The sequence below is a fragment of the Apus apus genome, chromosome 2, assembly GCF_020740795.1.
Source record: "Apus apus isolate bApuApu2 chromosome 2, bApuApu2.pri.cur, whole genome shotgun sequence".
NCBI classification, from domain to species: domain Eukaryota; kingdom Metazoa; phylum Chordata; class Aves; order Apodiformes; family Apodidae; genus Apus; species Apus apus.
Genome location: NC_067283.1, coordinates 121,441,536 through 121,460,430, shown reverse-complemented (window position 1 = coordinate 121,460,430; position 18,895 = coordinate 121,441,536). Strand labels below are relative to the sequence as shown.

General features: G+C 39.9%; 3 protein-coding genes across 16 annotated transcripts in view; 2 read left to right on the top strand and 1 right to left on the bottom strand.

The window, feature by feature from the left end:
• Positions 1 to 1,886, bottom strand: part of CSPP1 (centrosome and spindle pole associated protein 1) — a 59,292-nt gene extending 57,406 nt beyond the window's left edge. For 12 of the 14 annotated variants that reach the window (XM_051609832.1, XM_051609834.1, XM_051609830.1 and 9 more), the window contains exon 1: positions 927 to 1,417. The gene's annotated coding sequence lies outside the window, so the exon portion shown is untranslated. Of the gene's footprint in view, positions 1 to 926; positions 1,418 to 1,629; positions 1,662 to 1,840 lie in introns of those variants that run through there. The other 2 variants (XM_051609831.1, XM_051609833.1) reach the window with 2 other exon arrangements.
• The window catches only part of ARFGEF1 (ADP ribosylation factor guanine nucleotide exchange factor 1), a 235,950-nt gene that overhangs the window by 156,988 nt on the left and 60,067 nt on the right, over positions 1 to 18,895 (top strand). The window lies entirely within an intron of this gene.
• COPS5 (COP9 signalosome subunit 5) lies at positions 2,241 to 12,967 on the top strand. The gene is made up of 8 exons (XM_051609849.1): positions 2,241 to 2,514; positions 2,638 to 2,872; positions 5,078 to 5,206; positions 6,336 to 6,401; positions 7,785 to 7,870; positions 9,546 to 9,657; positions 10,469 to 10,617; positions 12,570 to 12,967. Exons 1-8 carry the CDS (start codon positions 2,357 to 2,359, stop codon positions 12,652 to 12,654), a joined length of 1,020 nt encoding a protein of 339 aa, XP_051465809.1. The 5' UTR covers positions 2,241 to 2,356; the 3' UTR covers positions 12,655 to 12,967.

The following is an 18,895-nucleotide window of genomic DNA, read 5'->3' as shown; positions in this document are numbered from 1 at the left end:
TATTACTAGTAAAAGCACCAGGTTGAAAACTAAGCTTAGAGACATTGCTGGATGGGCACATGCATACAGCAAAGGAGGAGTCAGAACACGCTGTAAACATCTGAAAACCCAAGGATAAACCATCTGCCCCCAAAATCATAAGGTACAAACATGTTTTTAACTTTTTTTTGAAAGCTGAATACTTTGTGAACACTTTTTAAAAAATGTTTGATAGCATAGATCTATCAGCTCTTCCTTTGGTTCTTGCAGCTTTAAAACTTGGATGTGTTTTTATTCCTAAAACATTGTATTACTGAAAGTGAAGTTACATAAAATCTACTGCTCAACTACTGTCTGACTGTCCCACAAAAGCCATTCTTTTGGGTTTTTTTTTACTTTCAAGAAGATTTTCATTTTTCATAACCTTTTTATCTTTTTAAACTGGAAGTTTTCACAAAAGCAACTGAATAATTAAGGTCAGCTAGTAACTTCAAGTTAGCTAAGCATATCAGGCAATAGAAAGTGTATAGCTATTCCAACAACATAAGTTTGAACAAATATTTCTACTGGATCTACACTCAGAGTTAATAATGCATGTCCCTGTGTACAATATATTCAAAATATGTCTCTGCATACGTATTGTATCTTAAGTACTATATCTGTCTACGTATTGTGCATTTACTTGATCATCTAAAGGAATTTTTACTTTGTCTTTTTTATTATTTCCCTTTCCCTCCTATTTTTTCAAGAAATTGGGACACAAAATTTAGAATCAGCATGTGTGAGCAGACAGATTTCATCTATTCTATTCTACCACAATATTAAAATAACATCAGAAAAAAACTGGCAGAACGGCAATTCCCCTCCATATGAATTATGGCAAGTGTAGCAAGGAGGGAAATGCTTTAAAAAAGCTACTACATGCCACGTTTAGTAGTTGTACTTACAGGTCATACGGTCACATAATTCTGTCACTAAGAAATAGTTTTCTTCTCGGGGAAGTTTCATCCAAACTTCCCAAGGTCTCAGAACAGCCAGACCTGGCTGCTTCTCCACCCGTGCGAGTGGCATTCAGAAAAAGCTCCTGCCGCCAGAGACATGCTTCCCGCACCTCTCACCTTCGCTTCCTTCCAATTATAACCTGAAAAAGCACAAAAAAACTCCGAGGTCTGGACGCGCACAACTAATAAGCTCTGACTAAAACCAAACAACGCTTTCACAGCCAATTAACCCTCACAACAACCGACCAGCGTCGCCAGTCGCTTTCCCTCGCCACAAAGGTTTATCTGCTTTTCCAGAACACGCATCCTAGCTACAAAAAAAAAAAAAAAAAAAAAAAACCACCAAAAGGTAATTTAGGAAGAGCTTCACAGCCAGGAGATGAGGTGTATTTCTCCAGCCCTGACAGCTCGGGGAAGGCCTCCGCGCCAGGCCCCGGCCCGCGGTGCCCGCTCTCCCGCCCTCCCTCCCCGGCCCCCCGGCAGCCGCGCGGGGCGGAGGCGGCTCTCGGCGCTCGGCGCCTTTAAGAAGCGCGGCGCCGTTGTCAGGCAACGGCCGCACAACCGCGGAGCCCCGCCGGAAGGCCTCGCCGAGCCCCCCGCTCCCCTCGGGGGCGCCCAGCCCCGGCACCGTCCCGCCCGCGCCCCGCACCGCCTCCCGGGCCCGGCTCTCTCTCTCTCTCTCTCTCTCTCTCTCTCTCTCTCTCTCTCTCCCCGGCGAACCGCCCCCGTCCCGCTCGCCGCAGAGAGGAGCGGGAGCTGCGAGCAGGGCGGCCGCGCGCCCCCCCCCCCACCCCGCGGCGGGCGGGCGGGCAGACCGGGCTGCATGGGGACGGGGCGGGGGTCCCGGCCGCACCGCTCACCCGCAGCTCCCGCCGCGTCCCGCGCGCGCCGCCGCCTCCCCGGAGCCCCGCGGGCGGCCCAGCAGCGCCCCCTGCCGCTGCGGAGGGCGGCGCCACGCGGCCCTGCTGCCCCGCAACCGCCCCGCGGGGCGGGAGCGGGGCCGGGCGGCGCGGGCGCGGCGGCAGGGGCGGGACGGGGGAGGCGGGGGGGGCTGCCCCCATCGGAGGCCGTGAAACACCCCTGGGCCGACTGGGGCGGGGGCGAGGAGGGAGAGCGCCCCGGGCCCCCGAACGCCCCTGCCATGCCGCCACACGCCGCGAGGGGAGGGCGCGGGGCCGCAGCCCCGCACCGAGCCGCAGCCCCGCGGCCCCGCAGCCGTGAAGCGGCCGAGGCGCAGGGCCCCGCGCTCCCGCTGGGGGCGCAGCGCCGCCCGCCCCGGGCCTGCGCGGCCCGCCCCGGCCCGCCCCGCCCCTTCCCCCGCCTGCCGTGGTTCCGCCGGGCCGGTGAGGCTGGCCCGGGCCCGGTGCCGGGAAGCGATGGCGGCGGCGGGGAGCGGCGCCTCCGGGAGCGGGATGGCGCAGAAGACGTGGGAGCTGGCCAACAACATGCAAGAGGCGCAGAGCATCGACGAGATCTACAAGTACGACCGCAAGCAGCAGCAGGAGATCCTGGCGGCGAAGCCCTGGACCAAAGAGTGAGTGGGAGCCGCGCCGCGCCAGGCCGGGCGGCGGGGCCGGAGGGGCGGGCCGGGAGGTGCCCGGGCGCGGGGCGGGCGGCGGGGCCGGCCCTGAGGGCTCCTGCGGCCTCTCCCTTGCAGCCACCATTACTTCAAGTACTGCAAGATCTCGGCGCTGGCGCTGCTGAAGATGGTGATGCACGCCCGGTCAGGGGGCAACCTGGAGGTGATGGGGCTGATGCTGGGCAAGGTGGACGGGGAAACCATGATCATCATGGACAGCTTCGCTCTGCCGGTGGAGGGCACCGAGACTCGCGTCAACGCTCAGGCGGCCGCCTACGAGTACATGGCTGCCTACATTGAGAACGCCAAGCAGGTGAGAAGTGGCAGAGGGTGTTTCTCTTCCCCCGTGGTGCGGCTGCAGATCTGGTAACCTAATCGCACAGGAACATGTTCTGGGGTTTGCGGGCTCCCCGCCTCCCACGGTGATAAAGTGGCTGTCCAGTTGCCCTGTTTCTTCTCAAATATAGCTAAGAGAGCTGTGTCAGAAGCAAAGATCCCTTTAAACATTTTCACATCTATATTTCCATGTTTTGCGGCAGGTCACCAAGTACTGGATTCTCCTTTCCTTTATAAGTGATTTTCATTGCTCAGGACGTTTTTTTGTGGCTGCAGCTGGTGGCTTGTGGAGGGAGCATGGAGGGAATGTGTTTCTAAAATAACTGGTACAATACAGGTTTCTAAAAAAACGATGCAAAATTAAATATGAAATATGTATGCCTCAGAGATACTATTTGTAGCTCAGGGATGTTATATTTCATCTTCTTGCCTTCTGAAGTCTCACTGCATAGCCATCCTGCTGCTTTCCATAAAAATAAAAGACATCAGTGAAGGAAGGAATAAGTAAGTCTCAGTGCAACTTTTGTATCCATGTTCATAATCTGGATATTTAGATGGACCCCTTGCTTGAGATCCATGACATATGAAGCTGGACTATGCAGTAAAGTTCTCACACACAGAAGGATAACAGGAATACAGATCTGCTCGGTGGCTGGTGTAGAAACCAGCATGGCACATCAGAGCACCTGCTGACGTGCTTCTTCCAAAACAGGGCAGTCCTGTGTTACAAATAAGCACTGAAGTAACTCTTAACTCTCCAAGCTAAAATAGTTTTGAGGCCCAGTTTACCCTTTGATTTTTCTTTCATCCTCAAAGTATTTTAAACCAGCTGAAATTAGAGGCCCCTTATTCATTGGAGAAAACAGAGCAGTATACAACAGTCCAGGTTTATGTAAGGAATACTCTTATGGTAGAAAACCTTTTTCCCAGTTGTTTATATTTTACAGTTTTGTCTATAATAGGTTTCACAGTTCAGAAATTGAACTCGTATACAAATATAGTAACTCAGCTTTAGTAGTGCTCTGGCAGAGTTTGCATGCTGACTGTTCCATATTTGATTTTGGCAAGCAGTTGTTCCTGGAATAACTCTTTTTAGTATTATATTGCATGTTGATATATTCCCCTGCATAAGTACTTTACAGATGTCAATATTCCAGTTATGTGCTTCTCCCTGGGCAGGATCCAGTGTTAATATAGACAAAACGTTTTACTTGGCTTTGAAAAGTAACACATGTTCTTAGTGTTTTGTTGATCTCCTCTGTTATGGGAGGTGTAAAGAAAATAGAAATATTATTCACTACTTCAAAAATAAATGTTCCATTCAGTAGGCACTTTGTGTGTTCTGTCTTAATCGTAATTTTTTTCTGATTTAACCTTGTTGAATTATTCAGTATTTGGCAAAAAACAAGCAGGTGATGCCTCCGAACATGCAACTCTCAATCACAAACTGGCATGTAGGGTTGTACCAAAATTATTCAGCTCAGTATGGAGAAGCCAGTAAGCAGTTCCTGAGAGAGGCTTACAAAGTTTGGTGTCATGAATGTTAATTCTTCTTGGATTTATTTTGTTTGGAGTATTATTTTGAAACTCCTACTGTGAGGTTTTCTAATCCTAAAAATCTCCAAAAATTCATCCTTTGGCTTTCACAATGTGGTCTGGCAATAATTTGTTACTTTTGGTGTTTGAAAACACATTTCTTAGAGATATTATTACTAGGTTTAAAAAATCACTTTAACATGACTCTGCGATGTGACGTAATGAACATTCATTCTCTGCTGACATACTATATGTTATATGAGGTTATATATACTTAGGTCATATCCACCCTAAGAAACTCCTTCCAACCTGAGGAGTTCCAGTTTACCATCTCACCACGTGGAAACTCTTCTGTATACTTCACCTGTCCTGAAGAAGGAGCTCCTGGCTCCTTGAAGTTCTTCGTTCCATGGTAGAAGGTGTAACAGGGCATGCTAATACTACAGATTGCATGGTTTCTAGGAACTAGTTTAGCAAAATCAGGTGTGCGTTTAGTTTGGTGTTAGTAAGCGAGCATCACGGGCTGTGTCGGGGGCTTTCTTACCCTCTCCCGGCGTCGCAGCACGCTGGAATGCCCAATAGAGGGCAGCGGCTACTTTCGGTATGGAAATTGACACTTGAGTTTGCTTTCCTTTTCTGCCGTTAGGTTGGTCGTCTAGAAAATGCAATTGGCTGGTACCACAGCCACCCTGGCTATGGCTGCTGGCTCTCTGGGATCGACGTCAGCACCCAGATGCTTAATCAGCAATTTCAAGAACCCTTTGTAGCCGTGGTTGTAAGTATTGGCTGATAACTGATAAAACTGCATAGCAGATTATGTTGCAGGGGGAATCAAGGTTCGATTTCTGCCCGTTAACATTCTGGTCGTGTGTATTTTGCAAGGTGGAAGTGTTGGATCCAAACTTTAAAGGCGTTTTGCTCCTTCTGCTTTGCTGGCCACATACTGGTCACAGCACTAGTTTTGCTTACTGAGGCCATTTTCACTGCATTGTTCCAAGTGTGGTAGCCCTAAACAAATCCATACGTTACTCTTAAAAGTTCTACTTGGTTGCTTTTTCAGTTGAAATACAGCAAAGTGTGCACAGAGTTCTGTTACTTTGCATCTAAAATGCTTTTGAAATTAAATTGATGGCATAGTACAAGGTAGAATAGGAAGTCTATCTTTGTGGAAGAAATCTGAAGAAATTCTTTGGGCCCTTCCAGGCTTCACATCATATTTGAAATCAAAAGTAAATCTTACATTAGATACTACTAGTGTTACCATTGTTGCTGAAGGAAATAAAGGAAAAAAAGACTGAAATAAGTAATATAACTCTGATGGAAGAATGACATTAGGAAAGGACAGCTGACTCTTTAAGAAGAATTTCCACCATATGAATTCTCCTATATCATGGCATGATTTCACAGATTCAGAACACTTTCTTTGGAACTGCTTTTTTCTTCTTTTTTGTTTTGGTGTTTGTTTAGGGGTTTTTTGGGTTGTTTTTTTTTTACTTCTTTTTTATTACTTTTAAAATTAAACAAGGTAATTAGTATATATGTTAGCAAGGAGATTCCTTTGTTACTTTTCTGTATTTTCCACTGAAACGCAGCAGATCACATAATACGTTTTCTTACCTCTAGTGGCTATAAGATTTTTATTGATTGCTCTTAAGTGCAATTTCATTAAAGTATTTGGGAAATAAGAAAAATTAGTTTGAAAAAATGTCCATAGAAGCTACTGATATTCCTCTCTTTTTAGAAAATCTCACACAAACTTGGGTTTGCCGCTTGAAAAAGTTATTTATGACGAAATTAATACAATTCACAGTGATTTTCTGAAATACAAATAGTGTAAAGTTAATTTATGCCTCTGGTAATTTATAAAATGCTTGTTATGGGCATTATGTTATGTATTTCTACAGATTGATCCAACAAGAACAATATCTGCAGGAAAAGTAAATCTTGGAGCGTTTAGGACATATCCTAAGGTAAATAGTTTAAATTAGTGATCACTAAACTGTATTTAAATAAATAATAGATTGGTTCTAAAGGTTGCTGCAGTTTGAACATCTGAAACTTTGATCTGCTATGCTGTATGTCATTGTTCATTCTGAAAGAAAGATGTGCTGATACACTGGTTGTTGCATGTCTTTGAATATTTATTATGTTTACAAAAATTAACTTCTGGTTTGTTTGCTGTAGATCTTTGGCAGTGTTTAATCAAGCAGACTGTCTCCTAAAATTATATAGCTCCACATAAACATTTTTAATGGATATAGTTGTAGGTAGTATTCATCAAAATAAATTTCTTAGTTCTTCTCCATCATTTTTAAGACCTAAACGCAAGCATTAATACTGTTTAATATGTTTTAATCTGCTTTTCATTTTAGAATACTCAAAACTGTCTAATTAACACTTTAAAATAAATATTGCAAATCTTCAAAATAATATACAAAAACCAGTTAATTAAATAACATGGAAGAGCTGGACTAAAAGCTAGAGAATCACATCAGTATAGGAGATCTAGATCTCCAAATGCAGTCTTTTATTTATACTTCTGGCAGAGATAGAACTGTGCTATTTAATTTCAGTCCAATAAAGTTCAGGTGTATCCTTCAAATTTCCAGCTATTGATTCATCAAGAACTTCAGGCTAACATCCTGTTGTAATTCACAAAAATGTTTGTGAGAGGTTGCATTCAAGCATTATTTTTATGTTGACAAATATGTAAGAGATCATAGAACATCTTGTGCTGCAGCAGAATATTCCCTTCTGTAGGCAAAACAACTTCATAAATAATTCCAGAATTGTGAGCAGGAAGAAGAAACCTGTGCCTGAAAATCAAATCATATATATAGAAAGTGCAAGTTAGAAGAGTCTTTTTAGGGAGTCCTCAAAGTGGTCCACAGGCAGTTCTTGCCTAGTCAGTAGCTGTGAGTGGCACCATCTTGGCTAAATAAGTAACTGAAGTTTTAGGTATCCCTAAGGCATATCCAAGATGTGGATGCCACCTGTCTGCCCTCAAAAGAGGACTGAAACAACTTCCAAGAATAGGTAGAGAAATACTACCTTAGAAGAGGCCTGCTTTTTCTTTGATCTAAGAAATTACCTAATTATATGATCACTATGACCACTAATTTGCTTCCAATGTGCTTTTTGATAGACTGTAAATGTGTATTAGTAAAGCCAAATGTAAACCTGAGCTCCATGGAAATTCAAAATTTCAGACAACTGGGGTAAATTTCATTTTCCCTAGGAAAAATAAAGTAGAATTGAATAAACAAGAATTTGTGAAGTATTTTCAAAGAGTTTAGGTATTTTTAAAAATCCAAACATTATTTTGTCATCTTTGCCCTTTGTTGCATTTTTAGGGCTATAAACCTCCAGATGAAGGTCCCTCTGAATACCAGACTATTCCACTTAATAAAATAGAAGACTTTGGTGTACATTGTAAACAGTAAGTAACAAAACTACCAGATCTAGCACAAGTTCTCAGGTTTTGTGTCTATGTTGGTCATTCAGTATGGAAAAGGATATTTCCTGGAGTGTTTAAAATCTGGAAGTTCTTTGTTGCTTTAACATTGTTGATTTTGTGAAAAAGTTTTACTGTAATCTATCAGGAGATATTTTAAGGGAAAACTGTTACGAATTATGAACATAAAACCTTAAAATCATTTTGGCTGGAAAAGACCTTTAAGATCATTGTGTCCAGCCGTTAACCTAGCTCTACGAAGTCCACCACTAAACCATGTTCCTAAGCTCCACGTTTACACATACTTTAAATACCTCCAGGGGTGGTGACTACACCACTTCCCTGGGCAGCCTTTTCCATTGCCTGACAACCCTTTCTATTAAGAAATCTTTCCTAATATCCAATCTGAACCTTCCTTAGCAAAACCTGAGGCCATTTTCCCCTTGTTCTAGTGCTTTTGACTCAGGAGAAGAGAGCAACCCCCACCTCACTACAACCACTTTTCAGGCAGTTGCAGAGAGCAATAAGGTCTCTCCTCAGTCTCCTTCTCCCCAGGTTAAACAACTCCTGTTCCCTCAGCCACTTCTCATGGAACTTCTTTTCTAGACCCTTAATGATCCTGTCCACTTTGAATGCTGGTGACTACTAATTGCTTCATAGCAGCAGTCTGGATAATCTTACCCAAACTTCTCCCCTTTAATTGGTGTTCAGTGCCTAACGTGAAACTGCTTCCATTTAATCTTTTAAAGTAAGTTTATTACACTATTCATCAAACAACTTGGATTTCTATTTTTGAATGTGCCACATGTCTCTTTGAGGAACTTAGTACCTCATTTTTCTTACCATATCATCATAGAACCATCATCCACAAATTATTATTTGCCATCTGTATCATAGCCATACATGAAATACAGCTATTTGTTCTATCACAGAAATGTTGAAGCGAGGTGTGTTGGTGGATCTTAAAGCATTACTCAGATGGAATTTCTTACAGAGAAGAGAAAAATAACTTTCCAGAGACATCAAGAGATGATGGGATTATTGATAACCTGCTCAAAAATTTCCTGATCAAAATAAAGTTTAATGTAGCTCCTTAATGTTGCTGTAATTCACCTATACTAATGACTTTGCATAGCTCAGCTTTCTGTCTGCTTTATAATCTCTTGTGAATTCTGTAGCACAACTAAAACCTGGCTTTCAAAATATATGTGGCAGAATGTAAGATTGTCTGTTTGTAACATTTGCTGCTATGAAACATTCCTAAGTAAATTAGAGGCCATATATGTAAAACTGCAGTCACCTGTAAGTAACAATTAGTGCAGTATTGAGAATCCCCAGCATGGAACAGGGCATCATGGCATCACACAAGAAGTTTTTAAAAGAATAATTAAAAAGCCTTTGCAATCTCATTAAACAGAATACGGCAGTATGTGTGGGGATCATCTCTGCCCATATTAAAGCTATGTTTGAAATGTTTATGGAGAAACTTCTAGAGTTAGAATTGGAACTGGGGATAACTTTTTTGTTCTTCAGTGCTTTGAATTTTTGAATATATTTGCTGTTGGTAACAATTTTTTGAGATTTATGTAGTTTAGGTGTCACAGCCAAACAAGACACATTTAAATGGAAACTTATTTTGTTTCCATGTTTGTTTTTAAAGGTATTATGCTTTAGAAGTCTCATACTTTAAATCATCTTTGGATCGTAAATTGCTTGAGCTCTTGTGGAACAAGTACTGGGTGAACACTCTCAGTTCTTCTAGTTTGCTTACTGTAAGTACCATCGTGTGCTATCATGTGCGTTTATTAATTCATTGATGCTGAAAGCCAGGCCCTCTAGTGTAAAATGCTTAATGGTACACTGATAGATATAGATCCCACACTCAGGATCTATTTGTCAGATTAAACAAGAAAGTTTTCCTAATCATAAATACTGACATGTTCCTTTTGCCTGCTCTTCTAAAAGAAGGTGGTAATATCATCTGATTTTACCGAGTTGTCTCTATGCTTAGATTTTTGTCTTAGGCACCTTTTAACTTTATACCTCTTTACAGCACTGTAATGAATATTATACCTTAAAATTATGGTATTGAAGAAGTAAACACTTTAAAAAAAAACAAACAACAACAAATAAAAACAACCCATAACCAATGAAACAAACAAAAAAATCTAACTCTTAAAAAGTAGTTGCAACAGAAATTATTGCAGGTGGACTTTCAGTGTAACAGCTCAGCATCAATACCTTCTCCAAAAGCCAGTTTTATACCTTTTGGTATAAAATTTTGACCTGTTGGTCAAAACCAACTGAGTTTTACTTACTTTTCCATAACTTAGGGCACGGAGGGAAAGTAATAAAGAGTGCCCATGTCAAGCTTTAGGTATTGAGCATATGTTAGATGTTCAGCTGCTGTTCTCAGCTACCACTGATGTGCCACTCGTGTTCTCTATCACTTCAATTGCAGACATAGGTTAAAATGTGCAGTACTACAGTCTTAAAGGCTCTTTTCAGATTTTGTTTATTGTGTGTATAAATGCTTGAATGTATAGCTTAGAATTCAATGTCTGTTGCCTTCTTTCTCTGAAGAATGCTGACTACACCACTGGCCAAGTCTTTGATTTGTCTGAAAAATTAGAACAGTCAGAAGCTCAGCTTGGAAGGGGCAGTTTCATGCTGGGTTTAGAGACTCATGATAAGAAATCAGAAGACAAACTTGCAAAAGCAACAAGAGACAGGTAAGATAACACATACTGGTGTTCTTCCCTGTAAAAAGTGTTATTTGATTTTAAACTTTCATTATGCGTTTTACTGTAACCTATGAAGACTATAGAAAAGAATTATTAGATTATATATAGAAATTAGAGACTCCAAATGTCACTAGTTATTTTGGAAAGTTTAAGAAAATTTTGCCTTTATTGAAGCTACAATCCCTGGGATCAGACTGCAAAAATCTTACACAATCTGGAATGTTCTACTCTTCAGATTTTTGTGGTCCTCTTGCTCATAATTTTATCCTGATCCATAGAACAGTTTTCTCTTATTCTTTTCCCTCCCAAGCTCCATGTTAGCAAAATGTACCATAGTATAAATTTTACTAAGAAAGTGATTATTGTGATACTAGATAAATTATTAGTTTAATGATAGGTTAAAAACATCAAGAGCGGAAAATGTGGCCTTGTGTGAAGAGACTTATTTATAAATAATTTACTTTATTTACATCTTGTTCAAGATGACTCGGGCGAACATGGGCTTTGCCTTAATAAAGAAAGGAGACAGCTTGTGTTGGACAAGCCTTTGTTCCACAGTAAGCACTGGGGGAACACCTGCAAATGTAATGTGGGCATCACTAAACAGAATCAGAGCTGCTGTCGTGCTGGTGGCTTCTGTGCACTTTTTTCCTTGTTATGGAAAGTGAAGAGCTCTTTCAAGTTTTCTAACAAACATGATCAAGTTGGAGGGGCGTCAAGTTCATAGAAGTTAATACCCATTTAGACTGGTTTAGTTGCAGAACCATGTACAATGGAGTTAAAGTTGTTGTTAACTCACAACAGCCAGGTTAAGTGATACTTCCCAGTTTCTGTAGTGAACCAGTTACAATAGCAATGCTTTAAAGACATGAGAAGGATGGAGTTGCTGACAATTGTGCTTTGATTTTGATCTGTTTGGTGTCCCACAACAGTGATCACATTTTTTGTTCATGTTTCTCTCATGCTTACAGTTATTCTAAGAAATTACTCCTTTTCTGATCATCTTACTATATTATTTCTTCCAGCATTTCCAGAGATTTTTCTTTTCAGTTTTGATTTAGTCATCATCAGTAGTTAGTTTATAAACTGAAAGACTAGAAGAGATTATTGATGTCATCATTTCTGCTCTCTGTGCAACACAGACTACTGTAGTTCCCAAAATGGATTGTAATGCTTTTAGAGATAAATGTTTTTCTTCAACTAATAATCTTTCCTAAGAAAAGAGAGAAGATGGCAGAAGACCTGTGCAGACATAGGATTTCTTTATCTATCTAGTTAGTAATTCGTCCCTTTTCTTAATGCTGTCAGGGCCGATTCATCTTTTGCATTTGTCTCTTCTGCTTTAAGACATTTTTATTTGACATTACATCCCCCTAAGCCGGGCACACTAAGTGAACCTTGGATCAATAGGAATCCTCTCAGGTGTTTGAAGTTTTTGCCCATATTACATATTTTGACTAATGACTGATGAGTTCTATAAACTCTTCCTTTTCTGTTCTCTGTGAAGTTTCTCCCAGGAGCTATGGTTGCTGTGCACCACTAGCCTGGGATTGGGCAAAGGAGGCAAGGTAGAGAGCAGCAAAAGCCTTCAGCTGTTGATAACAGCTGTAGCTCCATTCCCCCAGGGATTTAGTTTTTTAATATTTTGGTTCAGATGATTGCAGAGCTTACTTGCTGTTGTTAATGTAATATGTCCTAAATAGCCAGTCAAGTTTTCTGGAATGGGTCTTTGTATAGTGCTCGTCAGTTTGCTTTTTAAGTAACAAAAAGCTGTTGGCAACAACGGCTAAATTGCTGTGTGAGACTTTTTCTTTCTGGACAGTTGTTAAGATTCATGGGGTTATGGGCACCCTGAACTCCCAAAACAGCTGAATATCTTCAAATAAAATGACAGTTCAGTTCAGTGTTTGGCCAACGTTGAATTTTTGCTTGTTTTTCAGCTGCAAGACCACCATAGAAGCTATACATGGATTGATGTCTCAGGTTATTAAGGATAAACTTTTTAATCAAATTAATATAGCTTGAAGTGCATCACCAGCTGATATGCATCTCCAAAGCAGAAAAAGTCATGGTTTCTTTCGCTTGGACTTAGTTCAATATGGGAATTGAAGCTGGAGTGGAAAATTATTCATTTAATTTGTAGTACTTTAATATTTCCCACCTGTCTGACCACTTTTAAAGAACAAAATGTTCTGAAATGTAGTGCAACTTTTTGTTCTTTATCATAAAACACAACCACCTTGGAGAATTGTTCCAAAAGAAAATTGTGACTTACTGCATTCTGCTCTTAGGTATTTATCTCTATTATCCAACTGCAATAAAACAGTTTTGAAAATGAGTGGTTTGGGGCTTGGTTTCTTTTTTGGCAATCATTCATCTCCACTTATTCTTTTTGATGTTCCATATAAAAGTTCTGTTTGCTCAGTTAGATTAGATAGGTAACCTAAGCAATATGACAAGTTTATCAGATTTTAATTCCTATGTTTTAATTTTAAGAAGTGAAATACCACTTGTTTGTCTTTTAACAAGTTATTAAAGCTTCTATTAAAAAGTTAATAAGCCTTTCCTGGTTCAGTTTTACTGGTGCAGCTAGATATATTTTTTTTTCTCACGGTGCTGAAACATTCATGCATGTTTCAAGAGCGTCCCGCATGTAGCTTCACACTTAGGATGGACATTTTTTCTTTCTAAGTAGTCAGGTGATGACCAGTTCCACAGTGAATCTAATAATATGGTTATATACTGGTTTACTTGTGCTCACCTTCTATTGCTTGTCATCATCACTTGTTGCATGCAAAGGAACAAAATGAAAAATTATTATCTCTGAAATAGGCATTAGGCTAATTTAAGGCCACAGATACTAACATGTATTAATCATAATTGCTGACTTACAACGTGGTGCTGCTGCAGGGCTGATCTAAGTTTGTTTTGGAGGCTTTCATACTGCATTTCAGTAATTCAAGATGTTTGGATTTTTTAAGTTTTTATCCTTAATCCTTAGTTTCCTGGGGTTTTCTGAATGTTTACTTTTGGGATAATTTATGCTTTACAAAATATGCTATTACACTTTATACCTTAAGTAACTGATACTCTTTTTCAGCCTTACATCTGCCTTGATGTGGGTTTTGGGTTTGGTTTGGTCTGGGAAGTTTTAATAGCTATTGCTCACTTGAGGCTTTTCATCCAACTGGATTCCAGTGTATTTGAAGCTAAGATGCAAGTTATATAATGGAAAGTTATCATTCAGCAGGGAAATGTGGATACCCTGAAGCAGGAATTCAAGAGTTTTAAAGCAGCAGCATCCAACAGCGTTAGGAAAAAAATATATTTAATCAGAGCTAGTAAAGTTGAGATAATTATCAGATGTGCAGTTTTATAGGAGAACAATTAATGCTTCTTCCAGCATGGCAGTGGTGGTAGGGAGGCAGGAGAAGAAAGCTGTGGTATTTTAATATTAAAAGCTATTAATTTTCTTAGAAATGGCAGCCATAGACTTCTGCACAAGCAGGCACAGTGCATAAACCCACAGCAGTACCTTTTAAGTTCAAGGAAGACACAGCAAGTGTACCTGGGCTGTAACTTTTCCTAATTATTTTCTTCCACAAATGGGCACATGGGCACTATTCCCCTCAATATGTGTTTACACACTGCTTCAGTGAGATCAATACCCATTAGGAAATATGAGCTATGTTGCCATTTATAGAATTCTCTTTGCATAACATCATCCACAATTTTTTGACATCTTGTATACACCTGAGATATAAAATAATAGTTTAATCTCATATTATTCTATTTAATGTATTTAAACTGTCCTCATTTGTGGTAGCAGTGAGCTGAAATGTTCAGGCACACAGGCTCAGACTGAATGGTTTTAGTCACAGTTGGCTTTAAAAGGCCAAGTTATTTTATAAATTGTAGCAATATGAATGCTGATGCTTGAATGCTAATGTAAACAGTTGTCCACTGAGTTACATCTGTTGTTACTTGCTGAACACGGTGTTATAATTAAATATAAAATTATATACCTATGGCCTGTATAGGATCCTTTCTGTAGTGTCCAGGAACCAAAATACCAGTGCCCTTGTTGATCAACCGTTCCTAAGTTTAGCATTAATCCAAATTCTGCCTTAACTGAGCTCAGAAGTACATGCATTGAAGACATTACCACAAAGAAGCCATCCAGTATATACACGTGTACACACACACAAATGCATCCTAAATGATGGAGAATCATTAAGGGACAGAAAGTATATCTTAATTCTCCCAAATAGTTTTGAGACTTCAAAATATCAGGAATTAGGGTATTCTTGATAACATCTTGTTCTATATCAACAAATATGGGAATTTGTTCTTCCACATTTGCATGCACTTTTTATTTAGAAATTAGTTTGTGCAAATGAGTGCCACATACTAGGTAATTAGTTTGACAGCTAAAGGAATGCACTGTTTGCTAAAGCACATGCAAATAGGTTCTCTTTATTTCCATTTTTGAAACAAGCGTGCTTACCAAAATTGTGTCTTTAATGTTTAAATAATAATTAATTAAATTGCCATTATTGATTTCTTCATCTAATAATCTCTGCCAACAGATATTAAAATTATGGAATGCTGAATTGTGTTTTAGCCCCATCCCTGAAAGTGTTCAAGACCAGGTTGGATGGGGCCCCAGGCAATCTGGTCTAGGGGAAGGTGTTCCTGCCCATGTAGGGGGGTTGGGACTAAATGATCTTGAAGGTCCCTTCCTAATCAAGCCATTCTACAATTCTTCCCTCTCCTGTTCATATGTTGCTTTTTTTTCCAGCTGTCCTGTATGCTCGCCTTTCTCATGCATGCAAATTGCATTTTCAAGCAATTTATGCATCATAATATCAACAAAATCGAAATAAATATATGCATCTTTGTAACAATCAAATACCAAGGACTACGCTGTATTTCCTGATGGAGCACCTGTTTGCCTTTACTGTGTATAAGCTTTAAGAAAAGCCTTTCAGCTTTATTCTGAGATTATTGGAACAGTCAAAGACACTTAACTGTCCTATTGGACTTCCTTCCCCTTTGAAGTTCCCTTCAAATGCTTGGTAAGAACTGGGATGGCAGCTCCTATAAATTAATTTTCTTGCCTGAAGATTAAATTGTTGTGCTTCTGTTGCCGCACAGAACCAGAAAAAAAAAAGGACATAATTTTTTTTTTGCTTTTTCTTGTTTTAAATTTACTGAGTGAATGGAGTAATACAGCTGTGAGAGACTGGCTTCTGTTTCTGTTCACCTGCTGTCCTTTCTTAGTCTACCTAAAATGCAAACAGGCCAGAGAAGGTAAGGGGTTATGGGAAAGCATGCTCAACAGCCATTTCTGACAGCAGCTGGAGAAGTGCTGCTGGGGAAGAGCACGTGAACCTGGCCACTCTCACCTGTTTGGAATGTATCTAGTGGCTTCACAGAGTATTTCGAGGTCTAAAAGCATGTCACGTGTCAACTGACAGTTTTGTTTGCCTCACTTTCCACCTTCATGCTTGATTAACTTTCCTCGTATTATCACCTCAGCCTTCTCTCCAAATTGAGAAGCTTAAGCTTTTTTATTCTGCTGTTACAAAGCTGCCACTTTACCCACCCAATCATTGTAGTTGCCCTTGGTACCATGTCTCATCCTGCTTTGTCCTTGACATGCCAGAGCCCAGATCTGCACTATCCTCAAGATTCTGGTGCTCCAAAGTTTTATAGAGCGGCAAAATACTCCTCCCTTGTTCTCAGTACCCTTCCTGGTGACACCCAGTGTTTTGTTGGCTTATTGGGTTGCTGCTGCAGATCAAGCTGATGATTTAAGTTTGAATTGGTAGGTACAATTTTGGAATGCATTGTATGGGCACGGTTCAGATTTTCCCCATACCCATGCCATTGTTTCATATCCTGAATATCCAGAATACTGCAGAGAGTATAGTAATTCAAATATAGGACAAAATTCCAAAACCAAACACTGAATTGACAACACAAACATTGAATTGCAGTGACTGCAGGGAGGAATGTTTTGCTCTCTAAAGCAGTACAGTGGCAAAGAAGACGGTTTCGGGTGCAGATACAGGACTCATGCATGCACAACTATTCACTTGTCTTGCATATGCCTGCACTGTATCTGACTGCCATATATTCCCTGGCAGTGTTCAAAGCCAGATTGGATGGGACTCTAAGCAACCTGATCTAGTGGGAGGTGTCCCTGCCCATGCAGGGGGATTGGAACTAGATAATCCTTAAGGTCCCTTCCAACTCTAACCATTCTATGAGTCTAGATTTTTAAAAAAATATATTCTCAATTTTTATATGTAGCCAAGACACTTAGGATAGACACTTAGAAATTTTGCTTGGAGGTCCCACATACACAATTAGATTACCTACTCAGGAGATAGATTCTTAACTAATCTGTAAAATGTAACATCTTCACTCTGACTGCATTTGCTTTAGCAATGTTTGTGGATAGTGTTTAACAAAACTGTAAAAAGCTAAATTAGATTATTGGGCGATTAGGGCCAATTTTCTTCTAAATCTGGATCCAGTATCATTAAGCACCCAGATTTTCAAAAATTCGGCACTTAGAGGGAAAAAGGGAGTTACTAGACATTACGTGGTTCCCTCTGTCTCTCATGTTAGATGTCTACTGGAGACTAAGGATTAGCCCTAACTGGAAGTTTTAAGCAACCATCTCCATACACAGAAGAAAGCAAAATTTTAGAAAATGTTTCCATCCCACAAACGCTGCCACTGTTAGACACCAGGGTCTGGATTTTGTTACAAACTTTGTCATCTGTAGTCTTAAAAGCAACCTTTGTATGAACAACCTCACTGAAGTCAAGAGATATTTTTCCTTTAGAAAAAGCTAATAAAAAGGCTAACCCAGCCTTAATCTTTTGCTTTTGAGCATTATCACAGGCTCTTCAGTTGTCCTTTCCCTCACATTTAAGCAAAGCCAGAAAAAATATTCCTCAAGCTTTTAATAAATTATCTTTGATTCTAGTACTGGAATAACAGGCAGCTGTGAGCTGGCTACAACAGCTCTGTTCACTGTCTATCTTTGACATTCCCTGGAAAACTTCCCTTACCCCACAATGTCTGTGTTCAGACCCTATTTTATAAGGGACTCTTGTTTTCCTGGCCTTCAGTGGCAGTTTGTGCACACGAGCCCAGATTAAATAGAACGAGCTCTTTTAAATTTCCTATTTATTAAGTGAAGCATAATTTTCTTGCATTTCTATCGCTTGTGCCTTTACAAAGCTTCGACTGAGTCTGGTTTTGGATATTTTGGTTTTACCTTCATCTGTCTAGTGTTTCATGAAACTTCAGACAGGCTATTCCTGCAGATGTGGTCGCTCTAGAGGGTATAAAGTTGCCATGAACTTGGGTACTGGATCACTCCTGCACTGCCACAAGGCAGACAGTGTTTCTACAGTGCTCCTCCATTCATTTTGAACTCCCAATGCCAGTTAATTATTTAATGTTGATTATTAAAAATGCAAAAATCCAAGATTTAAAGCTAATTGCTGACATGTTACTGTTTTGTTTATAAGGTTAAAAAATATACTAAATATAATAAAACATGAATTATCTTAGTTATTTTTTCCCCTTTGCTACATTGTGGAGATTTTTTTTATTTTAGGTCAGTGTTTTGAGATAAGCTTGTTATGTTACTTTCTCGTTGATAAACACACTATTTTATTGCTATGCCCCAGAAGTCCAAATCAGACCTGGACTCTCATTATGCTACTAACATATAATTAACATAATATGTTTACATTCAATATTTAAAGTATTTCTTGAAATTCCAATATAAAACCTTTTGTATATCACACCATAAACTAGGCTAAGATAAAATGATAAAAACAAATACTTTCAAAAGTGCGAAACCAGACAAAATTGAAATACTACAGGGTTGAGCTGGCATCCTTTTAAGGGTGCAAGTCCCAAGAGGTGAAAATTATTAAAATATGGGGTGATAATACATAAGATTAATTGCATACATGTATAATTTTTTTATTGTGTCAAGTCTTGAAGAAATTACATCAGAGAGTCTCCAGTTAGCTGAACGATTTTTTCTGGAGTTAAAAAGAATTATGCTAAACCTTTAAGGAATTAATGAAGTATCTTGTTCTCGGGGTGTATTTTTTATGAGCTGTAGCTTTACTTTTCAGAGTCTAGGAATAATATCCATGAGGAAATATGTAATTTAGGAAAGTTAATTTTGACCTTCAGATGAAACTTCTAACATACGAAATATTTGCTG